At 42.1% G+C, this 19,183-nt stretch overlaps 1 protein-coding gene across 5 annotated transcripts in view; it reads left to right on the forward strand.

Annotated features, from left to right (window-relative positions):
* Positions 1-19,183, forward strand: part of LOC117903658 (DNA N6-methyl adenine demethylase) — a 38,394-nt gene that overhangs the window by 1,321 nt on the left and 17,890 nt on the right. The window contains exon 1 of one of the 5 annotated variants that reach the window (XM_034815979.1): positions 17,147-17,766. The exons of 2 other annotated variants lie outside the window; for them this stretch is intronic. In XM_034815979.1, the coding sequence (XP_034671870.1) occupies positions 17,487-17,766 (280 nt within the window). In that variant the 5' untranslated portion in view covers positions 17,147-17,486. Of the gene's footprint in view, positions 1-17,146; positions 17,767-19,183 lie in introns of those variants that run through there. 2 more of the 5 variants (XM_034815975.1, XM_034815977.1) reach the window with 2 other exon arrangements.

The raw sequence follows: 19,183 nt of genomic DNA on the forward strand, positions 1-19,183 counted from the left end.
CCTCATATGTATATTAATATGAATATATTTTATGAATAAGATACATACATATGTGTGTATATGTATTAATATGCTGCATACAGACAGATATACAAACACGCACACTTTATTGGCTGTAAGTACTGTCTGAATCAGGCAGTAGCTCAAAGAGTACTTCGATATTTAATTTATGTAGAATCTACATTGTAGATTTACATACATATATCATAAGAATACATATACAGAAGCTGACTAACGGGTAGTATAGTGTTGCGGCACGTGTTCCGCAAGCTATACGAACTCCTAACGCTCCGCGGCTCAACCAGTGAATTATAGCTGTATTTATGCCAGTTTGAAAGCTGTGAAAATTCTTCAATCGGCTATCCTGACATTAAAAAACACGTCCCAGTGCTGCGTAATGATATTAATGTACTAAATTGATCGTTTGTTTAATTCCTGGCAAGTCAGCTGCTGACTGGTTTAGCCAGTACTTAATGCTCTCTCGCCAAGGCAGAAACAGTTCATTGGGCTTCAGTCTCTGTTTGTTTATCTAAATTTCAATGTTGAGTGGAACACACGTGGCAGCAACAACAACAACAAAAACAACAGCATTAGCAGCATAAATGATAATTGTTGCTGAAGATACAAATACAAACATATATACACATACATACATACATTCGTATGTACATTCATACATCAACTTGTAGATGGTCACAATCCTTCGCTGCGTATTTACCTTTTCGCTGTTTGCTCAGTATTCCATTTCTCACTTTCTTCTTCGGAAGTCACTTCGTTTAACTGTCTCCACCAATTCCGCTATCCTGAGCCATTTGTTTGCTCGTTCCAAGTCTCATTATATAATTAAATAGATGTTTTTCCATTCCATTCAGGTATGTGACACTTGGATGTGCCCTTTGCATACCCCCCATAGCGGTAGTATGTAAATAAATAAATACATGGCTTACGTATGCAATGCCAAATGTCTTCGTCCTGTATTTAAAAATCGTTCTCCATCGAATCAGACAATTATCCATCTGCCATTAAATACATAAACATATGTAAATCTTATTGCCAACATGCCAGTTCAGTCTTCAGTTCACGCAACAGCTGATGCAGTGACCTAATCAAAAATCCATTCGAGTTTATTTTTGTATCCTTAGTTATCGAGTGTGACAATTGATTGCCACTTTCCTCTTTCGCTTTCCTTCGCAGCGAAGCCCTAAGATCCTGCTGACGTTTACAAAGACGCACAGTGGGGTCTCAGCCAAACAAGGGTGGTAAAAGTCGAAGAATTTTGTGAGCGCTTCCGATACACATCATCTCATAGGGAATTTTACAGACTTTCCAAAACTATTTTAACCTTCAAGAAAATGGCACTTTTGGTTTAGGACAAAAATGTGCAAATACAAATAAACACTGCAGCTTTAAGTTAAGAGAGTTAAGTTTGTTTCAAATTCCTTTCGGTGTAAATGATTAAAAAAAATTGTTTTTCAATAAGTTAAAAACAAACAAAAATTTTCTTTTTAAATGTTTCTTATATTACTTATGTTAGGTTACAAATTAAACTAAATAATTTTTTGTGTAGTAAAAATTACCATTACACCTTCAACATCGAATTAAAGTTCAGCATTTTATGCACTGAAAACAGGCAAATATGCACCGGAATCAAAGCGCAACTTTTACTATTTGTTGCAAAGCTTTTTAGACACTGTAGCACCATGCCCTCATTCAGACAACAATTTGAAAGATTTTTCGTTGAAATGCACTTTATTTCATGAAGATATCTTGATTCGTTCTGTTATTAATTTAGCAAGCTGAAATTGCCGAAGTCCCCACTGTGCGACGTTTCTGTTCTCCCGCTCTCTCCCTTTCTCCTCCTGACTGTCTGTCTGTCTGTCTGTAAATTGCATTGAAAGTCTCGTGACTAGAATTGAGTCAGCAATTGTTTTGTTCACCCTCGCACTCTACCGCTCCCCTCCCACAACCCCACTAAGGTTGGTTAAATTAATACAATTTTCTGCTCTCTAGATTAGTTAATGATCATCGTTGTTGTTGCTGCTGTTTCAGTTGTTTTTGTTCAGGGTACAGACTGTTTTGGTATTCATAGACCGACAGCGACAATCGACAACAATCGACGGCGACGACTACGACGACTTGAATAATTTCAAGTTAGTTAATAAACTTAATTATGTATGAAAATCGTTTTATTTTCTATTGTTGATGCGACAATATTATAGTTCACTCGCATTCCTCCCCCTGCTCCTACATATACCCACACACACTCCCCTCTTCCCCCCTCTTGGTGTTGTTGGTGTGTGGCAGTGCCTGAAATTAAATTGAAAAAAATAATGAATGGCAGCGCCAGGTCAGTGTCTACAACAACTAAGGTACGACTTTTCGATTCCAACAGAGCGACTTCTATTCGACGACGACCAATCTCAAAATTGCTTCCACAATTTGATGAGCGTCAGCAAAACAACATCACCAATACAGCAAAATGTTTGTTGATTTTTCGGCGTGTGGGTTTGTGTTTGCGCACAAAGAGATTCAGATTGAGATTGAGAGAGAGAGATTGAGAGAGAGAGAATTAGTTGCAAACATAATGTTAGGAAAGCCGAGGAGCGAGACCTTACCTTTTCTTCCATATTCCTATATATGTATATTGACATATGTATGTACATACATGTGTGCGCATGTGTTTACTTTGTGCCCGTCGACAACAGTGCTCTCTCCTGCTCTCCCTCGCACTCTCTCTTTCTCTTGCTGTTACTGTTACTTGCTGATGATGTTGGCTTTCCCCCAAAAAAGTTTCAAGCTGAATCTCTCTTTTGTTCTACCGCTGCCACCACTCTCTGTTTTGATCTTCGCATATTATTTTTTTTTGTGAGCCCACCTCAATTTGTTTGTTGTTGCGCTGCCACGCCACTGATGAGTGCAAGCAAAGACAATAGTATAACAGTACGATGAGGTACCATACGTTTTTTTGGCACTCGAAATTTTCTAACTGGCTTTTCTAGAGCTGGCTCCAGGCTCTCTCTCGAAATGTTGTTTAATAGCCAGAGAGAGAGAGAGAGAGAGAGCTGTAGACCCAGCCGCTCTTTCGTACACATTCAGATCTGCTTTCATACGTTTTTTTTACAGCGCTGTCGAAATATACCCTACACTTTTTAAGTACCATCGACTTTTGGAAGGCGCTTACCCACAAACACTTGAAACCCTTTTCTTTTTTATATACTTTATATTAATGCTATTTCTGTCGATTTGGATTTTCGAAATATTTGCGTAAAAAATTCGAATCTTCAATACAAAAAAACCTTTCGATTTAAAGTACTAAAATTCTCGTTTTAAAATGGGGAACAGAATCCTTAATATTCCTCCACTTCATAGAGAGCATTTCTATTCTGTATGAAGGGATTTCGAGCTGTCAGATCATTTGGAAATTTCCTGTGTCATTCCGAGAGAACTTCCTTTTTCTGAGCTCACAAAATTGATCAGACCTGTTCGAAACGGTTCACAAACAAGCGAATAAAAATATCCAAATAAAGGCCATTGTAATGCCGGTCGGTCGATAAGCCTCAAACTGAAATTAATATATCGCCCCCATTACTGGCCAATTATTTTTGGTATTTTCTGTTGTCGGTTGTTGTCGGTTGTTGCTGTTGTTTCTTGTCTCCGGCTACAACGAGAGACATAAAGTGCAATCAAAGTGTTTATTGGGGCCTCGATGTCGTATCAAACTGAAGAGATTCGAATTCAATGTGACCGTGTTTTGCCCCAGTATAAATCCATGAGTCACGCGACATCAGGATGCTGATCAATCCGCCATCGAAAATCCACCATCCGCATTCGCAGTGGGAAATTAATTCTGAATGAACGAGCGGTGAGACTGCCCCAATTCATGGAATAAACTACATATATGCGAACCGCGGTTATTGAATGAACGGCACACCGAGCTTTGCCGTTTTAATGGAAATCGTAGAGGGGCGAAGGGGACGGGACTGTCGAGAGGGGAGGAAGCTGTTTGGCATGCTGATTGCTTAAGGGAAATTTTCGCATAAGTTTATAAGCTTACACTACACGACCCATCTAATAATTTTAATTATTACAATTGGAAAACCAAAAAGTAAATTCCAAAATGTTTACCAATAAATTTTCAGCAAGATTGAAAATCGTAAAGAAATGTTCACTTACGATTTACCATTCATTTACAAAATTGGATCTGTGTAAATATATTTCCAAATAGTTCAATGAAAGTTATTTACATATATGAAGTTAAAGCCCAACAAGTTTTAGTAAGTAAAATATTAAAAAATGAATCGGGAAGTGAAACACTCGCATCGAATATCGAATGGTCGCTACAATAGTTAGCAGCGAGATTAGTAGCACTTGTTATTGTCATTTGCTACGCCATTAAAAGCATTACGCTGCTAGATCCCTCCACTCTACTCCTCTCCATTAGCTGCATCCACTGGAGGAATAACAGCCAGGGGAGGGCTAACGACAATTGCAAGTTGAAGGCTCATACGCAAGTCTGATAAAACGTTTCTTCGAAATTGGTTCGGAGCAGAGAACGGGCTAACACTGATTTTTCTCCCCTCTACAAAAATTGTGGAAGGGGGCGGGCCGCTCTCAGAGACTTGTCCGGAAATGCCGCCAAGTGAAAAACTCTTCTGGCTTTTGTAGTGACGTTTTAGTCATTCCAGGGAGTCCCCCCAGCAGCCAGTTTAGCTTGGAAAATAATCGAAATGCTTGGTGGTAAGGGAAGGGTGATAGAGAATGAATCAATGGAATGGAAATGATTCTAAGCAGATTATTAAATATCCCATTGCAAATCTTGCATATGAACATCAGCGTTACGGTGCGTTTCCGGAAATTCCAGTTGGAAATCGGAATGGAAATTCGGCCAATTGAAGAAGGTAACATCTTGCGATAGTTAACAGTTTTGATGGAAGAATTATTTGATGGCTATCTAATCGATAATGATGTACGTATGTACATACTTCTCAACACAGACATAATGCTATCCCATCCCGATAGCTGATATTCGTCAATTCAAATTTGAACAACATCTGAACCATAAAAAAATGTCACAAATATTTTGATAGTCATTTAACTAATAAACCTTCCAATAACAACGCTGATTCGATGTTTTTTACTGTTGATTTTTTCTTTTTTGTCACTCAAAGGAAGTCAAATTTCTTAAGGCTGTGACGTCAAGCCCTGGCACCAAACGACACTGAATCATGAGATTTTATTAATTTATTAATTTATAATTTTTAATTATCAGTTAACCAATCGCTCGCTAAAATACATACAAAGATATGTACATATGGATGTATGTATGAAGTATGTTAAATGATTCGATTCGATTCGATTTCTAATTTCATAAAATATCACATTATCCTTAATGTCGTGAGCGTTGCCTTCTCATGCTGCGGCGATCGAGAAAGAGATTGAGCCGGCAGCAGCAGTATAAGAAGGTATTAAAAAGGTGTTCCCATTCATGTGAGCGCCAGTGTTGGCTAATATTTTTCAAATGATCGTGAATATTGCATTTTGAGTTGACAAGCAGCGGCTAAGCTCCCACCTAGAACCTGCGAGTATTCGGCCGATTCGACTGGTTCTCGGAGAGCTGAGGACTCGCTTCGGTTGTTGCACCAGGCGGTACGCATTAGGAGTTGCCCGAGTTGCCGGATTTTGTCCTTATTGCACCTCGTTTAACACTCGCTGACATTCGCGCACTCAGATTTAGTCGCGTTCACTTTACGCACACGAATGAAACTCGCGGCCTGTCGATGCTGTCCTTTTATAGTCTGTTGCCATGATGATGATTTTGCTTAGTCTGGGCCTGCGCGAATCGCAATCGCAGCCTCTCGCTCCACGTGGTGTTTTCCGTGCCTGGTGGCGGTTCCAGTCCTGTTCCCAGTGCATGTCCCAGGGAAATCACCCTGTGTGCTCCATGCACCTTTTCCCTGACAAAATAAGACAGTGATCCCCTCCTTAAAAAAAATTTTAAAGACAAACTCAAATCGAATTTGTTGTTGTTGTTCTTCTTCGATTTTGGCTATCTGGTTTATCACGATTTCTTGCACTTTGGACCAGATCCAAATCAGAAAATCTGTTTGTGTACATTTTTGTGTGTTATTTTTCTGCGGACGAGCCCCACATTCGATAGGCGATAGGCAGCGAAAAGCAAACAAAAGCAGTTGATGGACAAAGGGGCCCGCCCAGCCTTCAACAAATAGTGGGAGTTGTATGTATGCATGTGTGTGTGTGTGCTCGTATGGATCTTGCTTTATCAGCTCTTTAGAGAGGGAGAGAAAGAGAAAGAGAGAGAGAGAGAGAGATCGTTACTCTACATCAGTGATGCCATTTTAGCTTATTTAGGGATACACACACCTCCTCTTAAAGTGCAATTGAGATTCTTTAAATGCACTCAATTTGTATTACTTAAAAATTGATAGTTCCTATTTTCAGAACTTTATCGCTACGTATGAAGCATACAAACAGGATTATTGTCCACTTTCCATTGAAATATAACCCGACATAGTTGCAAACTTTGCAGTCTTTTATGTTGACCGATATTGATAGCATGGGGGAGCAACTTGCGGTATTTTCGATTTTAAAGCTCGCGTAATTCTGATGTTGATCGTTAAAAAAAAATCAGAACATTTTTCCTGTAAAAATTTTTCCAGATGAAAATAACTTTACAGTTGCCAAATTGATCAGATTTTGGGAATTTTAACAAATTTTTTAATTTTTTTTATTTTAAATTTATTTTGATGCCATCAAACAAGGTTATGAAACTAAAAAAATGTGCAAATTCCGTTTCTTTTATTTGTTTCATGCCTGTGAGTACAATTTTGCATTTTATTTTAAAAGGAGAAAAACAAAACAACATAGGGAGAGAAGTTGCTATAGTGGACGATGTTCTTAATTTATCGCTAATTAAGAAAAGAAATCACGCAAACCACAAAATTATGTTTATATTTCGCCAAGTTTTGCCAATTGTTGCGTATTGCTCGTATCTAGCTTTTATTGAATCTGAAATTCTGGCAGCACTGCTCCCACATTTGTGTAGAGCTGCCGTCTGTGTGGAGAGAAAAGTGTAAAAATTGAACCAAAGGACAGCAATTAGTTTGCACATTTTGTTTTTGTCCAAGTGTTTTTTTTTTGCGCTGTTGAGTATTGTTATGTCTGTTGAAATTTCAGAGAGAAAAAACAAACGAACGCAGAAAAGATCTGGCTAGAAGTACACAGTCAAAATGTCAACGAGCGAGAGCTTTGCCGAACGCCCGCCCCAAGGCCATGCCGCCATCTCACACTTAACATTGAGCTAAATCATCAGCGATCTTCAAGATCTCGAGAGAATCTTTTCCAAATCACTCAACAAATAAGGATTAGGTGGCACATGAGATGTTTATGTACATACATATGTATGTATGTACGATTATGTACATACATATGTATGTATGCATGTACATACGTGTATGTCAAAGGGAAGTGTTTACGCTGAAGGACTTCTGAGACTGTAATCAATCAACTCCAATCAGAAAAATAGATTTCCCAGGAGGAGAAGCTAGAAGAACGTGACACGAAAACAACGAAAGAAAGAGGGGAAAGAATTGCAGGAGCGATTTGGAGCGGAGCACGTCAGAGAATCCGAGGCACGCGCATGTCACGTGACGTTGGGCCACAACAGCTATAACAGCGCCAAGCACAAGAACAACAACCAGCCAGCGACTCGACTCAATCAAAGTATTTTGCGTTGACTCAATCGCAGCCCTCTGGGGCTGACTGGGTCTGGTCTCTCAGCTCCTCCCCCAGCTGAATTCACTTGGCATCCAGAAAGCCGAATCCGAATCCGAGTCCGAGTGCGAGTCGCGTAGCGTCGCAATGCTATGCTCGTCATAGTTATCGCATCGCATCGAATCGAATCGTATCACGCTCCACACGCACACGCCAAGGCGCTCACATGCGTTCGCATGTGCATGTGTTGGTACCGTGCCGCGCTCTGGCCTCTGTCTGATGCCCCCTAGTCGTAAACACTGCCCGGGTATGCTGTGTTACCGTAGCGTTAGGCAAAACGCATATGAACTTTCAGTGTTGCGTAAAGGGTGAACACAAAACATTTTAGACAAATGCAAAAGCACTTTACATATGTAAATACATATGTACATATATGCATGACGGGAAGGGCAGGCCTCACTCTGAAGGAATAGTGGGGTATCCCCTGGTCGAAACTCTCTACTCTTTATCTTCTCTCTCCGCACTTGCCTGACCATTGCCGTGAACCTTGTGTGTGCGTGCGTGTGTGTGTGTGTGTGCGGGCGTGCTGTGCTTCCTCTTTTTCTTGGCACTGCCAAAAATCGAGAGGAGCGCGAGTCAGCACCGAAAAAAGTAAACAAAATCTTATCAGGCAGTGCCGACGTCGTTGTCGTTTTCGTTGTCGTCTTCTGGTTTAGCACTCACGCCCCGCTCATAAATAGACATACAGACGCACAAATCTAAGTATGTAAATATGTACATATGCACATACATGTATGTATGTACATATGTACATTGGACGTCTGCTGTAGAGAATTTCACAATATTGAGCGAAAAAAGAACAACAAACCCCTGAGCGGGGCAGGGCGTAATTAGACCAGTCCCAGTCTCAGCCGTTTTCTAGCGCGGCAACAGCTGCACAATGTTCTCGCTGTTACTTACAGTCCTTGCTAAACTTGCTAAAAAAAAAAGATTGTGAAGCTGAACGATCAAACGGACTCTCGATCTGGTGTTGATTGGGTTCAGGATCCGAACCATCTCCTCCATCATCAACCGAAGCAACAGAGAGCCGAGCAGGGCTGACCAATTTTCGTTATGTACGAGTTGAGTGTTACACGTGCCGTACGTACACGCCAGAGCAGAGGTCGAAAACACATGGCCAGCTCAAGGCAGTCTAGCATAAACCTATAATCTTACACGAAATGATAAATACAAGCGACAAATTAAATGTTTGGAAATAAATATCAACAACAAGAACACAAGCTGCTGCCCAAGCAGACGAGAAGTAGAGTTTTGCTCAGTTTGAAGTACATGTGTACACTACAGGTCAAAATATTAGGTACAAACACATGTACAAATAGCTTGGTCCATAGAGCAGGATCTTTTTTGGTTCCTAGCGTATTAAGGCAACGCCACCACGCTCAGGTAGACTCCACCAAGCCTTGCAGGCAGAGGTTCGGAGTGAACCATTCGCCTTTTTCACTCACTCAATTCAATTCCTTTGAGAGGTGATTCCCAGAGTAGATTCGGCTAATGCGCTAATTAGTTGAAGGCTCTGGGCCAGTCACGATGTTGTTGTTGCTGTGTTTCTGATCATTGATCGGTGAGTTATGTGGGTGTGGCTCTGGCTCCATTCACAATGTGTGCGATGATTAAAGTGATGCCGATTCGGCGCGATAATCGGCAATTTCGGAGGCAAACAGAGAAATTATAAACTTTTGTTGTTTTTCATATTCGTATCAGCCCCTTGCTTCCACGTGACGCTACCCACAAGGCATCCCAGGCACCCTCACCCACACATAGACTTAACAACATACATAGGCACATATGTAGGAACGTATCATTCGGCACCTCACCTGCCCCGGAAGTTCCAAATATTCATAGAAAACTTGAGCGAAAAACGCTCTTTGTGGTCCCTTATCAGCGTTTACAATCGTACCTGCCGCTGCTCCACAGGCAAACTCTCGCTTCCCGCTTCGTGCGTGTATGTGTGTTGCTGGGGGTAAATCATAAACATACACAAGTGCGCCTAATCGAGCTATGTATTTGCATAATCTATGGAACGGCGATTCGAAGGCACAGACACGCGCCACAGACACCACTGAGTGCATGAAGGAGCCGATGATAAATCGGTTAATGAACAAGAGAGAGAGAGCTGGATCATAGAAAAGTACCAAAAACTAAACCTAACCTAAACTAAGCTCCCATGCCAGACTTAATTCTCGTATAAAATATTTTCAATGCCGAGGCCCGCTGTTAAACAACAGAGACCAAAGCTAACAGAGAGCAGGAGCGCGAGTTGGGAGATTCTCTGTTATTGCCATTTTTACTGCTTCTGTTACTGTTACTGTTACTGTTATTGGTACTCTGTTGTCGGAGCATGCGTTTAACAGCTGAGATCACCGTCGGCCAATGTGGCGTATGCGTGATATCAGGCCGCCACTGTTGCCATTGCTATAATTAACCAAAACAACAGCGAATCTCGTCGAAGCATTTACACACAAATTTTTGGCAAATAAATAACTAAGTGAAAACAAAAGACTGTTCAAAGACCTCCATTTGAAGTCAATGCTGTTCTTCTCTTGTCCGTAAAATTTGTATTTCCGCCCTTACTACAGGAGAACACCCTTGCAGAGGGTATTCCGCTGTTGAGCAATTGCCTGCAGCTCCAAGGAACAGACATCCCAAGTATTTGAATGTCCAATAAGCGAGTATAACCGTGAAGGTCGATCACTCCGCCTCTCCAGACCCTTCATCTGCCATACGGGCTGTCCTTAGTCAACGGCTTCCAATCTGGCAAGTGTATCAAAAACTTCGGTACCGAGCTACTGTTCCTTTCTTCTTTTGTTTTTCTGCGGATTTTATTTTACGAGCAAACCCGTAAAAAACTGCCAGAATAAACTTTTGCAACAACAATCCATGTCTGGTGCTTTTTTTATGGCTGTATGATTTTGTTGTTGTTATTATCGGGGTTCCTGTACATTTTGTTTGATTTTGTTGCTCTGATTTGAGTTTTAGAAGGTTCTTCTTCTCGCACTGCAGTACACTTGAATTTTACTTCACCATTCCTATAAGTTATAAAAATATGTACACATATGTATGTCCATATTCATGTATGTATCTCGTGTGTATTTGAAGAAAAAAGTCCCTAAGTTTTGAAGCTACAAATGCTTCACGCTGATCGGCCAGATCAAAGCACAAAATTCGTGCAGCTGCCTTGGGAACTATCGGTCAATAAAAAAAGAAGAAAACTCGTGAAAAATACTTTCAAATATATCAGAGATATTGGAAATACTACCGCTAAAAGCCTCTCTGTCACCATATCGAATATATCTTTGTACGAATTTTAGTTAATGGCTTACAAATCCCTCTAAAATATTTTTCTTGAGATGCATTCTTCGTTCTTTGTGAATCGATATCAAACGTGGCCAAACAAGATAAACTTAAGTGAAGGTTTATCCCAGAAAAAAGGTAACCTTTGTAGCAGAATCTCGGATAGAACTGCTATAATGTTACACAAACAACTGGCCGCAAAATATATGAAAATAAATGCTGAACTTTTAAGACAGTTTTATAAAGAGAGATTCTTCGAGCCTCTTTATAAAATGTGACATTTTATCAGCGATCAGTCTTCAGACTTTTCAGTTTTAACGTTATGTTCCATGGAACTGTTCCATCGTCGGGATCGATCGGATCGTACCACTACATCGAATACTGTGTAAATGGATAGCTGATGGCTGAGTGGCTTTATTTACAGGGTATATGGAGTTCGTTGCCGTGAAGCGGCTTCCTTACTGGTTTCATTAGGACTTTTTTTTGTTTAATAATGTGGTTAGCGTTTTATTGTCGCGCCCCGAGTCGAAAACCCCAGTTCACAGCAGACGATAGACAGTGAGAAAAAGCGAATGAATGAGGAATGAGGCGGAGATGTCGGAGAAGAGTTGAAGACGGTGAATCTTCGCGTTAATCGATACGAAATAAATCATATAAAGTCGTGCTTAACCATTTAACATGATTAAGATGTTGAGACCTATACGTACATATGTATGTATGTATTCATGTATGTAAATAAATATGTACATACAAACGCCACACATAATGTACAGCACCAGAACCTCTGATACATATGTACATATGTATGTACATAACGTTTACTCTCCCCGTCCCCGTGAGGAAAAGGTAAAGGGCCGCTTGCCCCACTCGTTCTGGAATTTCTGTTTGATTTGCGGATATCGTGGGGTGGGGCTGAGCGAGCTGAGACGCACATTTCAAGACAAATTATTGAAAATGATTTTGGCAATTCTGGTGGGTATACTAATTGGGGTGCCAATCGAAACAAATCGCAGCGAGGCCCGGACTGGGCGCACATTCATCATTCATCATTCATCAAAGTACAGTCCGTGTCAAAAGTGCCACGAATTTGCACAGAAAGCAATATGTCAGAAATCAATGGCCAATAGCCAGTCCTTGGGCTGCCGCAAGAAAGTTTTCCCTTTTTTTTACTGGCGACAAATTAATTAAATTACTAAAACTAAACATTTTGTACTGCGGGCTCGTCGCACATTTGTCATTTAGTGGCGGGCGATGTATAATTTATAACATTTTGTTCGTTGACAGAACAATCCAATGACAATGATGATGATGATGATGATAATGATGATTATTATTGCATCTCATGTACAAGTATTATTTTGTGATTTTTGTGTCGGCTGGTTGTTGTTTTTTTGCTGCTGTTGTACCTGGGAATGTATTATATTATACCCTACTTCTCGGCCCGAGTGCGTGGCGCGACGACCTTAGCGATGATCGGCCCAAAGAGCAGCAGCAACACGAAAAAACATTTACTAAGCATTTTCAAGGTTCAAGGTTATAACCTGCACTTATTAATACGGTTTATTGTACTTTTGCGTTCCTTATTTTCACCACTGCACCCTGCACCAGAGCCCCTGCACACCCTGCACACCCGGCACCACTGGCAGCAGTGCCAGTAACAATACTAGTACAACAGCAACAACAACAGCAACAACAACAACTGGAGCAACAACAACTTCTACATACATATAGTAGTCGCTTGACCCGCAGGAACAATTGGCTTCTATAATTATTTATACGATGTTTCATTTGTTTTGGAATTTTTCCATTTTCTGAGATTGCAATTTGCAACAAACAAAAAAGTAAGCAAAAGCAAACTTCATCAGCTCATAGAGGGGGCTGAGAAGGGGCTGAGGGGCATGGAGATTCGGTGGGGAACTTAATAGGATGTGTAGTCTTAGCTGAATTAGTAGTAACAGCTACTAGCACTGCGTAGCTGACTATAATCAGCTCTCGGTTCTGGGACAGAGAGCGAACCCCACATTTGCGTCACTCTCAAGATCGCTGCACTTTGCGATGGTATGTAGAAGATGCCATGTAATGAAATGTAAATGAAGAATGTAGTAAGATGAATGAGTGAGTTCTAGAGCCAGCCTTTAAAACAGTTCGCCAAAGGTTACACAATGCCAGACAGAACCCTTTAAAACTAATGCTATAACTATTAGAATCTTAGCGAACGATAATTGTTATATTATTTTTAATTTTTCAAGCAAAGTGATGAGTCCTTGATAATCTCTCTTATGGGACAGAGATTGAATTGAAAGACAATTGATGTTGTTAAATGCACTTTTCACCGCTCATTGCGCTCCTGCCTGTTACGTGCATGTGTGGATGTGCGTCAGCAGTAGGATCCATCGTTATTTGTCATCAGCAGAGATAAAAGGAGAGTCTATGCCAGCAGCAGACAAAGATGGGCGTCACCGCTGCGGATGAGCTTTGTGTAGGGGGAAAGGCAACACCTTACCCCAACGCTCCCACACAGGCGCCACGACACCATCGGCAAGCGCCGCCTCTGCATCATTTTGAAATGCTAAAGGAAAAGAGTTATCATCCGCTGCTGTTGATTTCGTTGCTTCTGCTGCTGTGATAACACGAAAATTGCGTTCTCTCTTTTTGCTCTGCTCTCCGTCCGCTTCAATAAGATTTAAATGTGTTAAGAAAAAAACATAAGTATTTGGGCCCGTTTTGCACAGTGCACGAAAAGGGGAACAAGCCCAAAATGATCAAATTTTCAAAATATATTTGCTCTCATATGTACATAGATAAATATGTACTCGCAATAACTGAACAAAATACAATGTGCCTGTGTATATGTATGAACATTTTTTAATTCAATTGAGTTTGAGTGGTATGGATCCGTCGTCCACTGTGCCCGTCCATCGGCAGCCAAGGAGAAATTAACACCATTGCAGCTGTTGTTATTGTTGGCGCGCCACTAAAAGCCGCGGCCGACATTATTGGCTCTGGTCTTCGTGAATACGAATACTCGTGCTCGAGTGTGTGTGTGTGTGTGAGAGAGCGAAACGAAGCAAAAGAGAGTGCGATACTGCTGAGAGAGCGCGAGCGGAGAGTGGGATCGTAATCTGCCAGCTGGGATCTCAGCTGAGGCGGCCCCCACACACCCCACGCCCCAGCACGCCGCTTACGTGTAAATGTGGTGCGTTTAAATTTGGAGAAAATGCATACATAAATTGTATTGTGTTCACATGAGAAATGAGTTGGTACCATGGATGAATATCTGCTTGGATATGAGCTTATCAGCACTGGCGATATCTGGTCACACCTGCCAAAATGTTTTTGTGTGCCTGAACCAAAGCAAAGCAAAGCAAAGCAAACGTAAACGTGAACATCGCTTGACGTATACATACATACATACATACGCACATGTACGATTACGGTTACTCGTGGTGTGTAGAGTGTGTGTAGACATTCCTTTCTGTCTGACCCTGACTGTCTGTCTGATATTCCAGCTCGCTAACATCGGTGGCGCAGTTGTGCGTATCATCATCATCATCATCATCATCATCATCATAGAGCGCGAACACACGCAAGTGTATGCTGTCCGCTCCGCTGTTAATTAACAGCTACGCATCAGAGGGGGGGCGAATATGCAGAAGCAGGGCGCAGCCGCAAACGCGACCGCAAAAGCGACCGCTGCAGCTTCCGAAGATGTGCATATTGATTCCAATTGCTCTTCCACGGCTCTCAGTCGCGCGCTGCTTTATCAATTTGAGGCTGCAATCAGTGCTGAACCACAACAACACACACACACACACACACACACACACACAGGCAGACACATTAAAACTCACACACAAACAAATACATAGATATCAATTAAACCCGTTGTCGTCATAGTTGTTGTCAGCCACGCGTACACTTGTCGCAGCCGCCTTCGATTCGCTCTCACTTCTCCATTCTTTGGGCTTCGAGTTTAGTTCTCTCTCTCTCCCTCTCTCTCTCTCTGTGTCTCTATCTCTCTCTCTGGGCTTCTCACTATCTCTCTGACTGAGGGGGCAGCATCAGGCGAGGCCAGGCATCATTACAGTTTGTCGTTCTTTCGGGATTTAGTTCATCGATCTCAGCGTAAGTGTCCACATCGTGCCACCGCTTGGCTCGTGATTCGGTTACGGTTTCGGTTACGGTGTCGGTGTCGGTGCGGTGTCGGTTTTTGTTTTGTTGGCATCGGTATCGGTTCAATCACAGTCAATTCTCGAATTTAGCTGCAACATTTTGCGTTTTCAGTTCAATCTATTATAACTTTTTTTTTGCGTATTTTTTTTGTGCGTACCTAAAGTTGCTCGGGAATTTACACATTTATTTATACACTTGCGTATAATAAACAAAGTGTTGCATTGTTTTGTTGCCCTGCCAAGCTCCAGGCAGTGTTCAAGGAAATCAATTTCCATTTAAAACTCTCCAAAGGAGTGCCGTGCCGATCGTGTTTGTGGTACAGATAAAAAGAGCTCTGGTCTCTCGGCGTGTTCGCGTGTTTATCTTATCGCCTTTTGCCAGAGCGCGAGAACTTCGGAGAGCCAGCGGCCAGTGGGGAGAGAGGGAGAGAGACACCCACACCGGACTGAAACCATACCAGAGGCGGCACTCTTGCTCCGTCCATAAAGTCCTTGGAAATACAGACAGATTTCCTTGTTACTTATTTTTCCATCGCCTTTATCAGAAAGCAGAGATTTTAGTTTTTAATTTATTGAAATAATCAACATAAGAGGGGAAGAGGCGCTACCAATCGCAATGTTCGATAGAGACTTGGTGACTCCCCCTCTCTCTCTCTCTGAGAGCTGTACTGGGAGTTGTAGAACGGGAAGCCCTTTCATTTGTTTTGCCAAGCTTCCTTTCGCATCCGCATGGACACTTTAGGCATTTTTGTATCCCTTCATTATAAAGTTTCACCGGGCAAGGAAGGACAGTTCCTCCATCAAAGCCTGAGATCAAATCAAACGAGATTCGTCCAAATTCGGGAGAGTTTATTTTGATTCCAATGTGGGTCAATGAAAGACAAAGTTTTTTCACAAAGCCAACGGCACTTCATATACAAATTTACATACATACATATGTACATACATATCTACATACATATCTACATACATATGGGTTTACATATTTCTGTACATATATGTACATATGTAAGACTGCGTGCTGATAAATGCACCGTGAACCCCGTACATTTTCAATTAGCATTTAATCAAGCCAAGAACTTGGCATTTGACAAAAACGAACAAAAGTTTAGAACAAATCTGGTCTGGCAGGTGTGGTGAATGGTGGGGTGGTGGGGGAAGAGCACTATCTGTGTCACTAACTCTGTGTTGAGCAGGGGGGCTGAAGGTGGATTGAGTGGGCCTAGAACCAACCGAGTTGCATGGATGCTACACAGAGAAAAGATAAACCAAAAAAAAAGAAGGCGCGCATCCACAGCGACCTTGCCCTTTGTTGCCACTCTCTTCCTCTGGCAAAAGGGAAGAGAAACCCGTTTCAGGGTTCTGCTGTTCGGTGTAACTGTTAATTTAGGAGCAACTAGGAAGCGCCAGCGGAAACATTTCAAGGTCCCACGCCACTCCACTCCAACACAAGGAAAAAGGAAACAAGTTTCGGAACAGACAGAAAGACAGAGCCGCCGAGTGCACTTAAGGCGCGCTGATCGTCCGTCCAATTTGTTTTGCCTGCTCTGAAGCGGACTTTGGCTTCGCGATTACAAAAATCCATGCAAAGGGAAATACATACATATGTACGCATCGGAGTAAAAGTCAGCCTGTAAAGATAAAAAAAAGAAATAAACGCAAAGGCGAATTTCTGAAAGAACACAAATTGAAATGTAACTTGAGTAAACTTTTGTTTCAAGTCCTGATCGACGCGACGCGCGGACCTGTTGAAGAGTCTTTCGTGGCGATTCGATTGCCTTTTCACCTCGGGTGTTTTCGGCGCGTTTCTTTCTTCGTGTGCGAAGCGATTTCATTTGAGCCGACAACAACCGACAATCAACCATAACAACAAACCGACCACGCACATTTTTTTATTGTAGAAAATTTGACCAGAAACATCAAGAACAAACAACAAATGTACAAAGAAACCTCAATGAAATGCCAAATAAATTCCTAATCAACGCAACTAAATTAGCCAACGACTAAATCAAAGGGAAAATAAGAAAAAACGTGCCAACAATTATTACCAAAAAACGATCAATCTATGCCTACGCACATAATTATAGTGTACATTAAGAGCACATATCCAAAAAAGAGAACGAGAGGCAGGAGAGCTGGAGATCGGGGGAGAGGCGGCAAATGCAGAACGTACCAAGATTGCCGCAAGAGAGCGACCAGCACCAGCACCAGTAAAGATATTCCACACCCACAATGCGCTTCACCTACAATCAGTATAAACACTATGAGTCGGGCTACCGGATTCCCTCCAAGATGCACAATCTGAGCCATCATCAGCACCATGGTGGTGGCGGCGGCGGCGGCGGCGGCAATAACAACACTGGCGGCGCTGCTGCCAGTGGGGGTGCTGGCGGAGGTGGTAACAACACAAGCAATAATCACTATGGTCACCATTACAACAACAACAACAACAACAACAACACAGGAAACAACAATATACAGGCGTACCAGCACCATTACAAAAGCAACTTCGGTAAGCGAGCGATATGAAAAGATTCACCCGTGGCCGGCAGGGGCCCTATCTCGTGAGGATAGATGCTGTACACAGCCAAACACTGATCAGCCAGCAAGACAATAAACATTTGTCCGTTGTCTGTGCCGTTCCGTTTTGCATGTCACTGATGTACATAAATACATTTTATATTATTGCATTGTGTTGCTTAAAAGAAACATGCGACAGGAGTACATCCGTAGCTGTTCTTCATATTCAAAGCTGATTATGGAGAGCGCTTTGGTGCTTCATATCTGCTCATACAAAGATTGTGGAAACCCAAAGAGGTACGACATGAGCGAGGCAGCGTCGCGTGGCCTCCTGTACAGGTGGTTCAGTTCCAGCGACCTGTCCTGTAGAATACACTTTGGAGTAGGTTTTCTTACGCAATGATTTCATAGAGGTCTGTCGCCACATCTTCAAGCTATCTTTATGTACATAAATATTTATGTATGGCGCACGCAGATCTAGCAAATCGAGGGAGTCAATTACCAAAAGAAGCGGCGCCCCGTTGTCGCTGATGATTCAAGTTCTGCTCCAGCGCTAAATTTGGCTTCGTTAACGAAAGTTCTCGCCAGTTGCCGGGTTTGCCCACGGGGCGATAAGATTACGCGGCAGTCGCGACAGAAGAAAAACAATTTAACAGCCAAACAAAAGCCAAGCCAAAGTAGGAGCAAGAGCAAAAAATGACATAAAAACATGCATAGAAAGATTGGGATCTAAGAACGCTGTAATTGTCCTTCCGAGTAGTGTTCCTGGATCATCGTTTGGGGCTTTACAAGTGGACTATGTACGTGGCCTGGCCACATTGGGTCAGACAGGTTCAATACACTTAATTCTATAATATCTCGCATATATTTTGTTGTTGTTTTTGCTTTATTGACAATCTGTTTTGGTTAACTTCTCCCAGTCTGTCATTTCTGTATGGGAGTCTGCGTTTAATTATAGATCGCCAGAACTTCAGAGAACAACTGTCTCTCCATAAGTTCGTGCTGCGAGCATCCGATATCCGATCGATGGCTTGTCTGTTCCACACCTGTGTTTAGCCACGGCACAGCCCAACAGAATTCGTTGAATGGGCAGGTGAAGTGTGAGCAGAGGCGGCGACTCCATTTCCCACTACATATTTATCGCCCCTGAATCTCTTATCGATATTAACTGCTCACATATGTAACTCTCTCTCTCTCCCTCTCCCTCTCCCTCTAAGTGTCAATGGTAGCGGGGGGCATTGGTGATGGTAATCATATCATAGATTGCCCTATCTCTTGAGCATCTTGCAGCTATCTTTGCAGCCCATCGACCTACGCACATGTGCGCTTAGCCTCTCCCATTGTGGGATCTTATCGCAGTCCACAACTACCTCCTCCCTCGCTGCCTCTAAGGCTCGATTCGGTTTGAT

Source organism: Drosophila subobscura, chromosome A (genome assembly GCF_008121235.1).
Source record: "Drosophila subobscura isolate 14011-0131.10 chromosome A, UCBerk_Dsub_1.0, whole genome shotgun sequence".
NCBI lineage: Eukaryota > Metazoa > Arthropoda > Insecta > Diptera > Drosophilidae > Drosophila > Drosophila subobscura.